The following is a 16,198-nucleotide window of genomic DNA, read 5'->3' as shown; positions in this document are numbered from 1 at the left end:
TGTTTTTTATGTTGCATGCATGCAGTATTTTATTGTGACATGCGTGCAGTGTTTTGTATGTCCCATGCGTGCAGTATTTTAATTGACATGCGGGGAGTTTTTTTTATGTCCCATGCGTGCTTTTTTTTATAGGTCCCATGCGTGCAGTGTTTTTTATGTCTACACAGAGCATTAATATAGCATTAATATACAATTTCAAATATAACTCTTGCAAACAGATTATCATTTATAAGGAGGCGGTAATGACAGTACTGTCACAGATCAGATTTATCCTTCTTTTCATTGGTCTTTCTACAAAGGAGTGATGTAGTGAACTTACCGCAAGGTGATAACTAATCTTTCGGGGGGTGGAATGCTGTCACGCATGAAGGTGTCCTGACGCTCCAACTGGACCGACAGCAATCCCAGTAGCTCATCAAAACTGTAATATATATAAAGGTTTGTGGTCAATACTAGCAATTAGACAGAACAACAATAATCACTAACAATTGTTTATGTACTAACCTATTTTTGGACATGCGGGTATAGCTGAAAAACTTCTCCTCATGTCCACGAAGCGTCTCATACATGGCCCAAAACTGGCCTCTTTCTTCACGGTTCGCTATGACCGGATGAACCCAGAACCGTCGCATACTCTCTCTTCTTCTCCTCAATTGCATCAAGCGTACTGCTGCAGTCCGTCTTCGTGTAGCCAGATCCATAAGAAAGCACTCAGAAATTGAATCTCTCCTCTGCACAAAAGACAAAGACACCACACGGTCTTTTGGATACAGGAAAAGGAAATGCTGCGTCTCCAGAGTCTTCTAGTAATGAAAATGACCAGCTTGACATCTTTGTTTAGGAGCTTGGCAATAAAAAAGGCAGAGTACACAAACCTGAGACCAAGCAAAGGTTAGTAACAGCAAGGTCAATAGGGTGCTCAACTGAAAAGGCCAGAGGGATGAACCAGCTACCTGTCAATAGTCAGTGACAGCAGTGCAGACAATACATTTTGTAAACAAAATCGCCCCTTCCCTCTTTGTCCCCAAAAATCCAAGCATTTGTCAAATGTGGTCTTCTTGTCTATGTGACAGCACTGGGTGTGTGAGTTTTCAGTCACCAAGTTCTAGCATTGTCACATGGGAGGTATCCGGCATCTTTCTTCATTCTCAGTGGCTGGATGGAGTGGCAGGCACATGAAGTAAAGGTAAGTATGTGCATCTGGGTGGGGTGACATTTAGATGAACCTGTGGCTTTGCCCTTGCTCACTTTAAAACTCTAGCAGCTTTGAGGTCTGCTAGGGACATGGCAGAGGTCTACTGGAAGATGGTGCTCAACAGGTCATCTATCCAATGGATTGGTGACAGAAGTAGCCAAACTCCTATCTGGTAATGACCACCTTAGTGGCAGGAGGAGTTTTCCTCAGCCAGCATGTCGGAGAACTAGGAAGACCTGGAGGGAAACTCAACCCTGGTCTAGGTCATCCAAAGTGGAGTAATTGGAATAGTTTTTTTGCCAGGGTTATTCTTTAACCAGTTGACATCCGCGGTGTTAAACCCCCTTCCAATCCAGGCCATTTTTCAGTATTCAGCGCTGCAGTACTTTAACTGACATTTATTCCGTCATGCAGCGCTGTACTGAAATGAATTTTATACCCTTTTTTGGGGACAGATAGAGCTTTCTTTTGGTGGTATTTATTCACCACTGGGGGTTTAATTTTTTTATATATGAAGGAAAAATTACAGATTTTTTTATGTACTAACCTATTTTTGGACATGCGGGTATAGCTGAAAAACTTCTCCTCATGTCCACGAAGCGTCTCATACATGGCCCAAAACTGGCCTCTTTCTTCACGGTTCGCTATGACCGGATGAACCCAGAACCGTCGCATACTCTCTCTTCTTCTCCTCAATTGCATCAAGCGTACTGCTGCAACGACTGCTGCAGTCCGTCTTCGTGTAGCCAGATCCATAAGAAAGCACTCAGAAATTGAATCTCTCCTCTGCACAAAAGACAAAGACACTTCTGTGAGAAGTATTAATACTAAGTATACAATTAATACTATTATACTACTACCCTAGAAAAGTTACTACAAATAGACTAGTAATGAAAATGACCAGCTTGACATCTTTGTTTAGGAGCTTGGCAATAAAAAAGGCAGAGTACACAAACCTGAGACCAAGCAAAGGTTAGTAACAGCAAGGTCAATAGGGTGCTCAACTGAAAAGGCCAGAGGGATGAACCAGCTACCTGTCAATAGTCAGTGACAGCAGTGCAGACAATACATTTTGTAAACAAAATCGCCCCTTCCCTCTTTGTCCCCAAAAATCCAAGCATTTGTCAAATGTGGTCTTCTTGTCTATGTGACAGCACTGGGTGTGTGAGTTTTCAGTCACCAAGTTCTAGCATTGTCACATGGGAGGTATCCGGCATCTTTCTTCATTCTCAGTGGCTGGATGGAGTGGCAGGCACATGAAGTAAAGGTAAGTATGTGCATCTGGGTGGGGTGACATTTAGATGAACCTGTGGCTTTGCCCTTGCTCACTTTAAAACTCTAGCAGCTTTGAGGTCTGCTAGGGACATGGCAGAGGTCTACTGGAAGATGGTGCTCAACAGGTCATCTATCCAATGGATTGGTGACAGAAGTAGCCAAACTCCTATCTGGTAATGACCACCTTAGTGGCAGGAGGAGTTTTCCTCAGCCAGCATGTCGGAGAACTAGGAAGACCTGGAGGGAAACTCAACCCTGGTCTAGGTCATCCAAAGTGGAGTAATTGGAATAGTTTTTTTGCCAGGGTTATTCTTTAACCAGTTGACATCCGCGGTGTTAAACCCCCTTCCAATCCAGGCCATTTTTCAGTATTCAGCGCTGCAGTACTTTAACTGACATTTATTCCGTCATGCAGCGCTGTACTGAAATGAATTTTATACCCTTTTTTGGGGACAGATAGAGCTTTCTTTTGGTGGTATTTATTCACCACTGGGGGTTTAATTTTTTTATATATGAAGGAAAAATTACAGATTTTTAAAAAAAAAAACAGTTTCCCCTATATTAAATTCTAACTGCTTGCGGTATAATGAGACGCCGCACCCGGAGCGGATCACGACTTAGATGACGGGATCCGCCCAGCTGCGTGAGTGACAGCTGGCTCTGCCTATCTAGAGGCAGAGCCAGCTGTACCCTCCCCCGTCCGTTCCGCTAGTCAGCGCTGGCAGATCGGAGCGGGGAGAGGGGAATCCAGCCCCTCCCCCTGTCACGGCAGAGAGCCGTGACAGGATTGAGAGGCGAGCGAACCCGGTATGTGTTCGCTCACCTCCCGATCTACTGAGCCGACCTGTGACCGTTTCATTGTCACAGGTCGGCTAGAACTATGAGGTGAGTGAAAAGCAATCACCTCATAGTTCTCCTTTAAACTTTAAGAGTTGGGACTTATAGAACTCTTTTACATACATTAGAATATTTAGAGTTCAAAAAGAACAGCAACTTTCTTGCTTTTCTCAGCACTGAAAATACCCAGGTTTGATGAATGCCTCTAATGTATGTGCTGGAGGGAATGCTACCATACAAAGCAGTTAACAAAATCCATTTGCGAATTTGTACATTGCTTATGCAGTAAGTGAGATTATTTAACTTGGAAATTGCTGTACTAGTCAGTGCGAAAGCATTTAATCATATAGAGTATATCAAAGGAAAACATTCCTGTGCTTTCTAAGGATTTTCCTCCCTGTGATAAGCATGGTGTTTAGCTTTGCTCTGCTCATATGTGATAATATTACCAGATTGGGGATTTTGCTCTCACACTCATCGGTCTCTGTGGAATGTCATTATTGTGCAGACTTAAGTGAAGTATTTGTAAACGAGGCCCTAAGGAGATATATAATGTTCTTTTGGTCACCACCTGTTTTAGGATACAGCCACAAATAATCGAATTATTTGCAAATATCCGTAATGAGGTGAGGCACAGTTTATGATACAATCTCGCATCAATCCTGAAATCCTATCGTGAAATAATTAGACTAGGGTATTGCAACTCCCTTCTGACTTGCTGCTATTGCAGTATCTTGCTCATGTCATCAGGCCTTCTGTCCCAGCTGAGCCAGATATAAGGATTCTGAAATGATTGACTTGTTGTGAATAAGAAACATACTAGAGGAGTTCAGTTTAAGTATGAACAAAATAGCCATACATCATGAATGTAGGGCATAATGACTTTATAGAACAACAAATCATGCAGGAAGCATACCTCTTAGTATCAGTGGCGTAACCAGAGTTATAGGCGCCCGGGGCAGAATTTTTTTTTCGCCCCCCCATTATATAAACATCCACTGGAACTGTACCCTGCAACCCTCCCCCCCCACACACACACACGTTTTTATTTTTCACGTTTTTTTACATATTTTATTTTTGTAATAAACGTTTTAATTTTTTATATTTATTTGTATTTATTAATTCATTTTTTGTTAAATATTTTTAGTTTTTACATTACTTTTAGGGGCTTCGTGGAAATATTAAGGGTCTAAACAGACCCCTGATATTTCCATTTTAAAATAGAAAAAGAGATTGAGTCCTCAATCTCTTTTTCTGTATCCCCTGTTATCAATGAACAGGAATCCTTCATGAGTGTTCCTGTTCATTGATAACATGAGGACATGGTATGTTTAGTATAACTACAACTATGAATGAAAAGGAGGTGATGTAGATCACTCCCATTCATTCATAATTGAGGATATAGTAAACATACCATATCCTCAATTATCTACAAACACTCAGCGATCACTGATCACTGAGTGTTTGTCTCTTGCTCACCTCTCTGACACGTTGTCACAGGACGCTGAGCTAGCAGAGCAGGGAGGAGACCCCAGCATCCTGTGACAGTGTGGGCTGTCTCCGCCCCCACACCACTCTGCTGGACTGTGATGGGTGGCTGAGCGGTGTGGGAGGAGAGACACCGGCCGTTCAGAGCGCTCTCCTCCTGCAGCGCTCGGCCGGCTGTCACTTTCTCTCCTCCCTGACACAGAGCTGTGCCCAGCGGGGAGGAAATAAATCACGTATGCGCCGATATATCGGCAGGAAAATGGCACTTTCGGCATTTAGCCAAAAGTGTCATTTTCGGCCGGTGTCCGACCCCCCCGGTTGTTACGCCACTGCTTAGTATCACATGGTTGACTATTTATCTTAATCTGAGTTTGCAGAATCTGACGTAGCCAGATTTAGCAGGCTTCTCACTTTGCCACTTTGTAGGATTTCAACCCCATGTCAGATGACTCTGAGAATTTTGTTTAATGCAACCAATCGATTAGTTGAAAAAATAATCAGGCAACTAATCGATTATGAAAATGCAGTGTTTAGCCCTACCTGTGAGGAAAACTTTACACACCTGTCACAGGTTTTGAACAAACTATCAGCTGCTAATCTAATAATTAAATCTGTTAAGTGTCATGTAGGCATGTTAGAAGACCATTACTTCTGTCAGGACACTGGGTAGGAAGAGGCACCTTGAGACCTGAGACAGGGAAGGTCAAGGCTGTCATGGCCTGGCCTACCCATAAACTAAGATGTAGATTATGTACTTCTTGGGGACAGCTGACTACTATGGAAAATTTGTGCACAACTACAGTGCCCCAGCCAAACCCCTGGCTGATTTTACCAAGAAGAAACTGCCTACGCTGGTATCCTGGATGTAAGAATGTGAGAAGGCCTTCCAGGCCTTAAAAAAGGCACTGGCCAGTACTCCTGTATTAAAAGCTCCAGATTTTCCCCATCAGTTTTTGGTGCAACCCAATGTTTCTGCCTATGACTTAGATGGTCCTATCCAGTTGGATTGGTCAGGAAAGCTGCAACAATACCTGTATGGCTGCAGCTTCACAGCCATCACCTACCATAATCCACTCAGCTGGTTAAATCATACTGTTGGGGAGAATGACAAGCTATTGGTGCTTGATTCTCCAGCAATACAATTTCAACATACAGCATATAAAAATAGCAGAGCCAGCAGAAATCAGTTGCGTTGAAAAGGGACTTGTAATCCCTTCTGTGCAACTTCCCAAAGAGGGGATGTGTGATGGCAATGAGGTTCTACCAACCTTAAATAACTATACGTTATATATAACTTATTGTTATAATAACTAAGTAAAGATTACTATTAAAAAAAATTATATTTTTCCTTTAAATATGACACCCACTTTCACAAAACACGGTAATCAAGAAATTGGGCAGAGGAGTGTGCTCTATAAAAACCTGGTCCTGACCTCATATCCATTGCAAGAAATAGTTTGTAATAATTAACTGAATGCAGGTTTATTGTACTTGCATAATCAACACTCCCTTCATTTTTTTGGGAACATGGAGATATTTTCTAAGAATTAGTGGAGCAGCCAACAAATACTCAAACAAATCAGTTTCACTGGAAAATGCCAGATTGCCAGTCCTGGTCTGGATCTGAGGCTTGCAGTAAATAAAACAGGATAGTACTTTTATGGCCACAGAAGGTAAGTAGCAGGTCCCTAGAATGGTTTCAGGTCCCTAGCTCCTTTACACATTTCATTGTTCCAGGGCTTATTCACACTGACCCTGTTTCCCTTTGGTCATGCTTTGTTGCATGCTTCTTTCTATGAGCTGTTTAGGCCACCGTAGGCATTAATTAATGCATGGCTACACATTTACATATATTTTATATGTATCTATGACAATAAATATTTACAAATGGAGAATAGTTCAAATTCTGGGTATAAAAATGCATACAAAGTGCAATAACATTTTAAAAACCCCTAGACAATGCATAAAAACACACCAAAAAGAGTTTAAATGTGATTTGTAATGTGAAATGCTTGTTAAAAAATACCTCTTTTGTTATTGTCATGACTGGCACAATTTCATTAAGTACTACTGATAAGTTTGGGTAGTGTCATTTCTATGGGACTTTGACATGATTTGTAGGTTTACCAATATATTCGTTTTTGATTGATGAGCTGCCCTTAGCAGTCCAAATGTATTAAGATATTGCTATATATTAACACTTAATTAACAATATTAGTTCACGTCATACATTGGATGAATCCTCACTTTATGAATGATTGTATGTTGCTTTTACAATCATAGCTTCTAATTTGGGAAAATAACATGGCAGGTAAGCAAGCGCCTGACAGATTTAGCTATTGCATGGGCTAGTTTTATAAGGGACATATTTTCTGCAGTCCTTCTTGCATTCAAATGGTGACTACATATTGTATTCTGCAATTTAGCTGCTCATGACTCACATTTCAGTTACGGCTGGACACTGCTGGGTTTAATTATTCACTAGCTTTTTGGATGTCTAGTGATTTCTAGGTGTGAAGATTGCCTGCCAGAGTTTCCAGCACGTTGTGCCCAGTCCCTCACATTTTCCATACCACTGGTCATAATTCGTCCTGCTGCAATCTTCATAATGCTGCATAGATCATTCATCCACAAACCACCAGAGGGACACAGGCGTGTGCCAGCTGAGCCAGCAAGAATTAGGCGAACGCTGGTAGAGGGTAGGTGAAGCCAATACCGTTATAACTTCACCTGTTCCCACTAGCGGTATAGGTTGCATTGCGCTCAATTTTACACCTGTCCGATGTCACTAGCACAAAAGGACTGCTTTCATCTGAACGGCTGCTGTGTGCATCACCTATATTTTATACTTCTTATATAACATAAACCACTGGGATTGTGCAGGGCAATTCAATCCAGTACTATAGTATAATAGTGCCTATCAGATGGAATAAAGATCCCAAGCTTTAATGCCATAAAAGCTGTCAAAATAAGACATGATTTATCCTGATCTTCTGAGAGGTTGTATCTGTTTTAGGGTTAAAAGCCAAATAAGATACAGGAATGGTAAATTCAAGCAGCTGTAGCCTCCGTTTGGCAAAGCGAGTACAGATTCTTCTGCCGGAATCCTGTAAGTGCTCATGGGGGAAATGGCTTTGCCAGGCCTCATTAACTGTAATGCCTCTTATTGGCGTTTATTTAATCTCAATGTGTAAATTGCATTTACGGCTTATTAAAACATCTAATTTAGAGCTTTGATACATTTTGTTTTAAAAACATTAATTTGAGGATGGTATAATGGAATAATGTATCGGTTTGCCCTGATCTGGTAATGATTATTGTAATAATATGGGGAGGATAACAATATATCATGTTTCTTCTCCTTTCTAGAGATGGAATGCTTTCATATAGTCATTTCATAGAACTGATTGAGATAATGGGGTGATGCATTCAGATCGTAAGACAGGTTGTGATCTTAAAGCGTATGTCAAGGGGGCAAAACATACTTAGTACATTTCTGGCATACAAACACATTTTCTGATGTTTTATCTTTTTAAATATGTTGCAAGTACACAAAAATAACTGCTGATGTGCCAGAAATATAGTGTGCTCTTACCTTTCTCTTTGACATGATAAGATGGCTCTGAATTTCTGAGCACACGGTGTCAGCCCTGCTTACCTAATTTCTGATGGATTATAAAGAACACAGACCCCCTTTTTTTTTGCTTGTGCACTGGCAGGATAAGAAGTTAACAGCTCGCAAGATTCCTGGTAAAATCAACATGTTTTGTTTTGCATTTACTGAACAGATATAACAAAGCACTTCCAATGGTATACTAGCAGACCAAAAGGGAGCAAATAAGAGAAGTGCACTAGTCGTGTTTACTTACACTTTAAGTCTCATTGGGGGGAATTAATCAAAGCAATTGTGACAGTTTTAGGCTCTTTGATCATTTTGTTTTATGTGCAAATCTGTCTTTTAACATGTGCATGTAACAGTGTGTGTCTGCTCCTGGGTAACACTGTGTCACAATGCAGTCACTAAGCCGATAAACTTGTAGAAGCTGGAATCCAAAAGTCCTTAGCAGAGAAGTTTATTGTACTCAGTTAGTGACAACTTTTTCACAAACAGCACTGAGTCTTCTCAAGCCAGCTAGTAACAAAAACACATAAACAAAAAGCCTATATCTGTCAGAGATCTACGTAAACATAGAAAACAGTTTCCCCCTCAGTGAATAAAGGTGCCAAGCTATGCCTTTAACCACCTGCTGTCCGACCGTTGTAATTAAACGGGCGGACAGAGGCTTCTTGAATGCGGGTGGGCGTTTTAGCGGTGGGCACGAGCGGGAAATCAGCCTGCACTGTAAACAGCCAGCGATGGCTGTTTACATACAAGCATTCGGGCGTCTGTAGAGACGCCCGTTTGCTTGTAATAAGCGTGCGGGTGTGCGCTCCCCCCCTCCGCCGCAGCTGCTGATGGCAATCCCGAGCTCCGCTGTGCCCGGTGAGAGCCTTGGACCAGCACAGCAGCTCTGCGGCCGGAGATCAAACGGAGCTCAGTACACGAGCTCCGTTTGATCTCCTCCTCCTCTTCGGAATGCAGGCAATGATGTGTATTACATCACTTCCTGCATTCAGTATCACTCTCCGGTACAGAAACCAGAGAGAAGCTGGTGAAGCAGGTGTTTGCTTCATCAGCTTCTCTGGGGGTCCCTAGGTGACATTAGGGGTCTTAAAGACCACTGATGTCTCCATAAAGAGGACCTGTCACTGAAAATTGGCTATCACAAAGGGGGCTTGTTAGTCCCCTATGTGATAGCAATAAAGTTAAGTGTTGTAAAAATGTTTAAAAGTATTAGCAATTTTAAAGCTTAACATGTTTGGTGTCTATTTACCCAACATGACCCCGACTGTTATGTTTTGCCAAAATTTGGGTAATAATAACTGTAGAATAACATAACGTAAGGAAAACTTTTTTTTTTTTCCAAATGTTCGGTACTTTTTCATTTCAGTACAGCGTTGCATGACGGAATAAATGTCAGAATAAATGTCAGTCAAAGTACCGCTGCGCTGAACACTGAAAAATGGCCTGGACAGAAAGGGGATGTAAACACCCCGGTCAGCAAGTGGTTAAACACCTGCCAAAAAAACCAAAAACATTTTGCTCAGTTCTCACTAGTTACAAGTCTTCATCCCTGGAGTCTATTAAACCTCATTTATCAACAACATTACACTAGCACCATAAATCTGGTGCAAATATATTCTGTGCAAGTTCAAACACTCGCAATTGCTAAATTCCCCCCAGTATGAATATGCAGTGGAAACAATCAGAGGAACACAAAGACATTTTCCATTTTCCTAAATCTTACATTATAAAGCGGAACTCCAGAAATGATCTTCTATGGAAACTTACATCAGTCCAGCTTGGCTCAATGTAGATATCCATGGTTTATATCTGGAGGGCCCCTGAGAATGCTGAAAATCATAGTAGTAATCTGCACTACACCCTTGTTATTAACAGGAAAAGGCAAGACAAGAAATTACAAAATATGATTGAAGAAGATCATTTCTGTCTTCACCATTTTAACTTCACATACTAAGTAACTTATACATGGGTCTGTATTTATGACAGATTATACAGGAACACATATTAAATAAAATAAACGTGGTTTTGCAAGTATTACACTATATGGTTTTACTCTGGTTCAGTGAATAATTAGTGTTTTCTATTGTTTTTGTTTCTCTTTCAGAGACATTTACTTATTTGATTGACTTGGCCACCAACAACACCTTTGCCTTGTTTCACAGCAAATACCGTTTCATGGCCCAGGATGTACAAGATTCGGTGAAGGAGCTGTTCACTGACCTGTCTCTGAATATTATGGGAGCGGACATGCCATTAGAAGATGCATTCTCCCGGTTTTTAGATGCACTTTTTCCTCTTGTTTACAACCACCTTATAAACCCAAGGAAAGCATCACTGTCAGAGGAGTACTTGGATTGCCTGCGCTTGACGCGACAAGACATTAACCCGTTTGGAAATTATTCTCATGAGATGACTGTACAGTTGTCCAAATCATTGTGGACCTGCAGAATGATGAAGCAGGCATTAAACATGGCAGAGCAAGTCATTAACAGTACTGAGCATGCAGGCTTGACACGGGAGTGCACCCACGCACTGGTAAAAATGCAGTATTGTCCCCACTGCCAGGGGCTGACTCTTATCCGGCCATGTGTTGGTTACTGTCTCAATGTAATGAGAGGATGTTTGGCCAGCCTGGCGAGTCTGGATGGCCCTTGGAGAGAATTCATAAATTTGGTGGAGCATCTTGCTGATCAGATGACAGGGTCACATGATCTGGAGCAATCTCTTCTAGGGATCAGGGATGTAATTGAGCAGTCCATTCAACATGCAGAGTCACAAGGCTCTCATCTTTCCAAGATGGTAAGCCAAAGCTTTCTTCTTTCTCTGTATACATGGTCAATTTTTAGGGTGAAGCAGGTTGAAACACAATTGTGTAAGAATGCCATCCATGCTGCTTAAACCAGGACTTATGTTCAGTAACGGTAACCCCCTCCATCACATTGCAATTTTTTCAGTGTACACAAACAAGTTTTGATTTATAATGTATATAAAGTACATCTATGGTGCTCAGACTATGAAAATGACACTATTTACATGTACTTAAAGTATAATTGAAGCCTCTGGTTTTTCTGCATATATCTACTGCTAGCCGCGCGTGCACCCGCATGCAGACACAGTGGGACAGAAAGTGCCAGCAAGCAGAGAGGAGTCAGCGCTGGATCGGAGACCCACAGCAGCGCTGGAGAGAAGGCTGAAAATACAGGAAAGAAGATCGGATTAAGAGACATAATTTAAGGTAAGCGCTTTAAAAAAATTAATATTGGGGGGAGGGAAAAAAACTTATCCTTTAATGTCACTTTAACATGTAATAAAAGAGCATTATAACAAGCCATTACCTTAACTCTCTAACTGTTGGTACTGTGAAGTAATTCATTTTCAAAGATCACACCAAAGATTCTGAAGTGGGGTTTTAGTCATTTCTAACTTCTTAGAAACACCTAGTGTCTGTTTACATCAGTGGGCTGGCAGGCTGCCAACATTGGCTCTCATGGGAAAATGCTAAGATTTAATTGCCTCTGTTGGGAACTTTAAGCAAATTGGTTGAGAGCGCTACTACTGTATAAAAATCACTCACGTTTAAGATGTCACTGTGTCCCAGAGAAATCCTCTGCGAACGCTGTGCAGAAAAGTAGTGTTGACCCAGAAGCTAGGATGCCGGGTGTGATGAGAGTGGGTGGATGGGTATATGAACAGACCTTGACTAGCCCTCTTATCAAGTGCTGAGGGCTATGTGGGCTTGATGGGCTGCTAATGGCAGTATCTGGTTGCAATCAACTTATGTGACTAAAGCACATAGGGATTTGTAGCTGGCTGAGGTTGGTATCATATGGCCATGCCTGAGAATAGGCTGAACAGTAGTGGTATGAGTGCTGTTATGAGCTGTAAGGAGATAGCTGGCCAGGCTGAATCCTGTCGGCTGTGCAAGAGAAGGAGCTCTGCGGCGGTACTGTAACTGTCAGAATAGAGTGAGCGGTGGATGGAATCGGCGGTCAGCGCAGGGCTGATCGGCAGACACAGTCCGTCTCGCTGGGTAGTAAGGGGTGTAACACTGCAGTTGGCTACGCGTTTCAAGGCTGCTGCCTCTTTGTCAAGACTGTGTTCGTGGTGGAAGAAAAAATGCGGGAAGGATTTGGTCTATTTAAATTTGACAGCTGGGAGGAGCCCAGGGCCGTCCCGCAATTGTGATTGGTGGAACGATGGAAGGGGGGTGGGACAAGCTCGTAATAGCTTCCCTATGCCGTGAGCACTTGGGCTTGAAGGCTGCAGTCAGCAGGACGTTCCCATTATTGCAAGTACAAACAGCCTTACTAGCGGACTTTCCATTTATATCGATCATTTCCTCCAACCCATTGTACAAATTCTTCCCTTCTACATGAAAGACTCCGGTCACCTGATTGAAGTACTGTCATCCTATAAATGGGACCCAGCCTACAATTGGATCTCATTGGATGTCACGTCCTTGTACACGTCCATCCCTCATTTAGTTGGTCTCAACGCCTTGCAATACTTTCTTTCCAAATCCTCCATCAATTCCAGCCAAGCGCAGTTCATTACAAATTGTACAGAATTCAGCCTAACCCATAATTATTTCTCCTTTCTGGGAAAATCCTACTTACAGACCCAAAGGACAGCTATGGGCGCAAACTTTGCCCCAAGCTATGCCAACTTGACGATGGGCCCTCCACATTTGGGATAACAATCCATTTGCCAAACGGCTAGTATTCTATGGAAGGTACATAGATGACATCCTGATCATCTGGGATGGCCCCACCGACGGTGTACCCAATTTTCTGGATCACTGCAATGACAACCAGTTCGGGCTTTCATTTACTTACATAGTTAACAACCAGGAAACTAGTGTTTCTAGATCTGGAAACTATCCTTTGAAAACATGGATATCATTACCAGCAACCATGTGAAACCTAAAGGCGGGAACTCCTACCTTCACTATAGGAGCTGTCACCACTCCAGATGGAAGAACAATATTCCCAAGAGCCAATTCTGTAGGCTAAGGAGGAATTGCACCCGAAACAAAGATTACACTACATCTAGTCAACTCCTTCTGGACAAATTCAGAGAGAAGGAATATCCAGAGGACCTTATTGTGGAGACACTCTCCAATTATTCTAAACCTGACCATCACCGAAATTCAAAAGACTCAGCGATTGGCGAAGCTGATAAAATCAGATTCATTACCACCTTTAATAACAGTTACACAGCCATAACAGAAGCAAAGAGTTTTTCCCCTGAGGAGATCCCACCATAACTCCAAAGTATTCAAAAGTTTAGTAAAATATATATGTTTTTAATGAATAAATTTAAAATGCACACATATGAAAAAGGACAGACATACATATAAGACATATAAGACCGAATCCTTCCCGCATTTTTTTTCCACCACGAACCCAGGCTTGACAAAGAGGCAGTGGCCTCGAAACGCGTAGCCGACTGCAGTGTTACACCCCTTACTACCCAGCGAGACGGACTGTGTCTGCCGATCAGCCCCGCGCTGACCGCCAATTCCATCCACCACTCACTGTATTCTGACAGTTACAGTATTGCCGCAGAGCGGCTTCTCTTGCACATCCGAAAGGATTCAGCCTGGCCAGCTGTCTCCTTATGGCTCATAACAGCACTTATACCACTACTGTTCAGCCTATTCTCAGACATGGCCATATGATGCCAACCTCAGCCAGCTACAAATCCTTATGTGCTTAAGTCACATAAGTTGATCGCGACCAGATACTGCCATTAGCAGCCCATCAATCACTGAGCCCACATAGCCCTCAGCACTTGATAAGAGGGCCAGTCAAGGTCTGTTCATATACCCATCCACCCACTCTCATCACACCCGGCATCCTAGCTTCTGGGTCAACACTACTTTTCTGCACAGCGTTCGCAGAGGATTTCTCTGGGACACAGTGACATCTTAAACGTGAGTGATTTTTATACAGTAGTAGCTCTCTCAACCAATTTGCTTATTGTCACTTCACACAGGGTCCCTCACCCTGTCTTCATAGAGCTTGCACACTGTTTTTTAACCATTGTGTTTTAAATTATTATTTTTAAACCATTGTTAAATTAATTGTGGCCACCCCCTATGAGTGGTTACCCTTTGTAGTGCGCTTTTCCATTTTTTCTTCTGTTATGAACTTTTAAAATTTACTTCCCCATAAAGTATATAGATACAGTGGCAAATGAAGGCTTGTTTTAGCATATATAAATACTTTGGCACAGTTTCACTTTCAAGGTGCACTTACACTTTAAAGTGTGACTGCAGATTTTTTTTTGTTTGTTTAATAGTATATAAAGGATTTAAAGCAAGTTTCAAGTTTATGTTGCTGTCTGTGTCACCAGTGGGGAGATTATCCCTCAATTCCTGTTCCCATGACCACACATTAAGTGAGAAGCATTCTCCCAAAGGAAAAACAGGGCCTGACAGAGGGCCTAACCCTTCCCCACTATAGTTCTTTTATTGCTGACTGTGTCCCTGTTGGGGAGTTTTCACCTGATTTGCTTCTAAAGTATACTGTATATAAATATATCTATTATTGCCTTAAAGTTACTTTGTTGCTGTGCCAACAAAATCAAATGAATTGTAAAAGAACATGTTCAGTATTGACCTTTCTGGCACTTAGTGAGTCAAATCTTCTCTCGAAGAGCTACAGGTGCTGCTGATATCTCACCCTTCCGCATGTGTCAAATGCCTGATCCCCACTGCAGGCTTCTGGTTCCACCCGCCGGCCACTATGTCCCTACAGAGTCCTGTAGTGACAAAACGACAGGTAAGAGAAAGCCCTTCAAAAGAGTAGATTTTACCCACCCCCTGCCACTGATGTCACCACACTGTTGTATCCTCAATCCAAATGTCACTTGGGGGCAGCCATCTCAACCTCAACCGGGGAGTGTTGAAGCACTGAAAAAGAAACAGACATCAGAAAAAAAGAAAAAGGCGCCTCCTCCTTGTGCAATATCATTTATTATGAAAATGTAAAAATGGATAACTGTGCTCAAAAACATGATGAGGACATGGACATAAACACCACCAATCCAGCCCTCCAAGATCTTAACCGGACAGAACTTAAATGGACAGCAAAGCCAAACAGAGTAATCCACCGTCACTGGACTTGCCAGTGATGCAGTTTAGTGCCTATGCGTTTCAGGGGCAAGCCCCCTTCATCAGAGCTCCAGGCTTCCTCAGGGTTCTGATGAAGGGGGCTTGCCCCTGAAACGCGTAAGCACTAAACTGTCTGGCAGTGCTGTCCATTTGAGTTCTGCGGTTAAGATCTTGGAGGGCTGGATTGGAGGTGTTTATGCCATTATCCATTTTTGATTTGTCATTAATAAATGATACAACACAAGGAGGAGGCATATGTACAGCAATGTACTCTTTTCTTCAAGCTAGAAGATGGACATCTGCTGGAGACCTATTCTCCCTTGCAATCTTGTACTGGACAGGAAGTTCAGGGACGCCAAGCTGAGAGAGTTGGAGCTGTTCAGAAACTTAATGACTGTAAGTGCTTGGGCAAAAATGTAAAGAAATACTTTGCTGGGGAATGTATATGTGTTTGATCTGAATTCTTTTAAAAAAGGTTTGAGACTTTTTTTAAATGCTACTTTAATTTGCTTTCCCTAAGCTATATATAATCCTTTGCAGACAGACATATAGAGCATCTCACGATGCAGCCTTTTATTATATCATTCTGTGCTGAGCAACATTCATTTCATGACCCATTCGCTGTGAGTAAGGCTGAAGCATGCTCAGAGAGAGTGTGTGT

The 16,198-nt window shown here is 42.1% G+C and overlaps 1 protein-coding gene across 3 annotated transcripts in view; it reads left to right on the top strand.

The window, feature by feature from the left end:
- LOC108785702 (glypican-5-like) overlaps positions 1–16,198 on the top strand; it is a 215,539-nt gene that overhangs the window by 36,467 nt on the left and 162,874 nt on the right. For all 3 annotated transcript variants that reach the window (XM_018554831.1, XM_018554830.1, XM_018554832.1), the window contains exon 3: positions 10,525–11,219. In XM_018554831.1, the coding sequence (XP_018410333.1) occupies positions 10,525–11,219 (695 nt within the window). The remainder of the gene's footprint in view (positions 1–10,524; positions 11,220–16,198) is intronic.

The sequence above is a fragment of the Nanorana parkeri genome, unplaced genomic scaffold (genome assembly GCF_000935625.1).
Source record: "Nanorana parkeri isolate BGI_ZX_2015 unplaced genomic scaffold, ASM93562v1 scaffold174, whole genome shotgun sequence".
Lineage (NCBI taxonomy): Eukaryota > Metazoa > Chordata > Amphibia > Anura > Dicroglossidae > Nanorana > Nanorana parkeri.
This window is presented reverse-complemented; position numbering and strand designations above follow the sequence as displayed.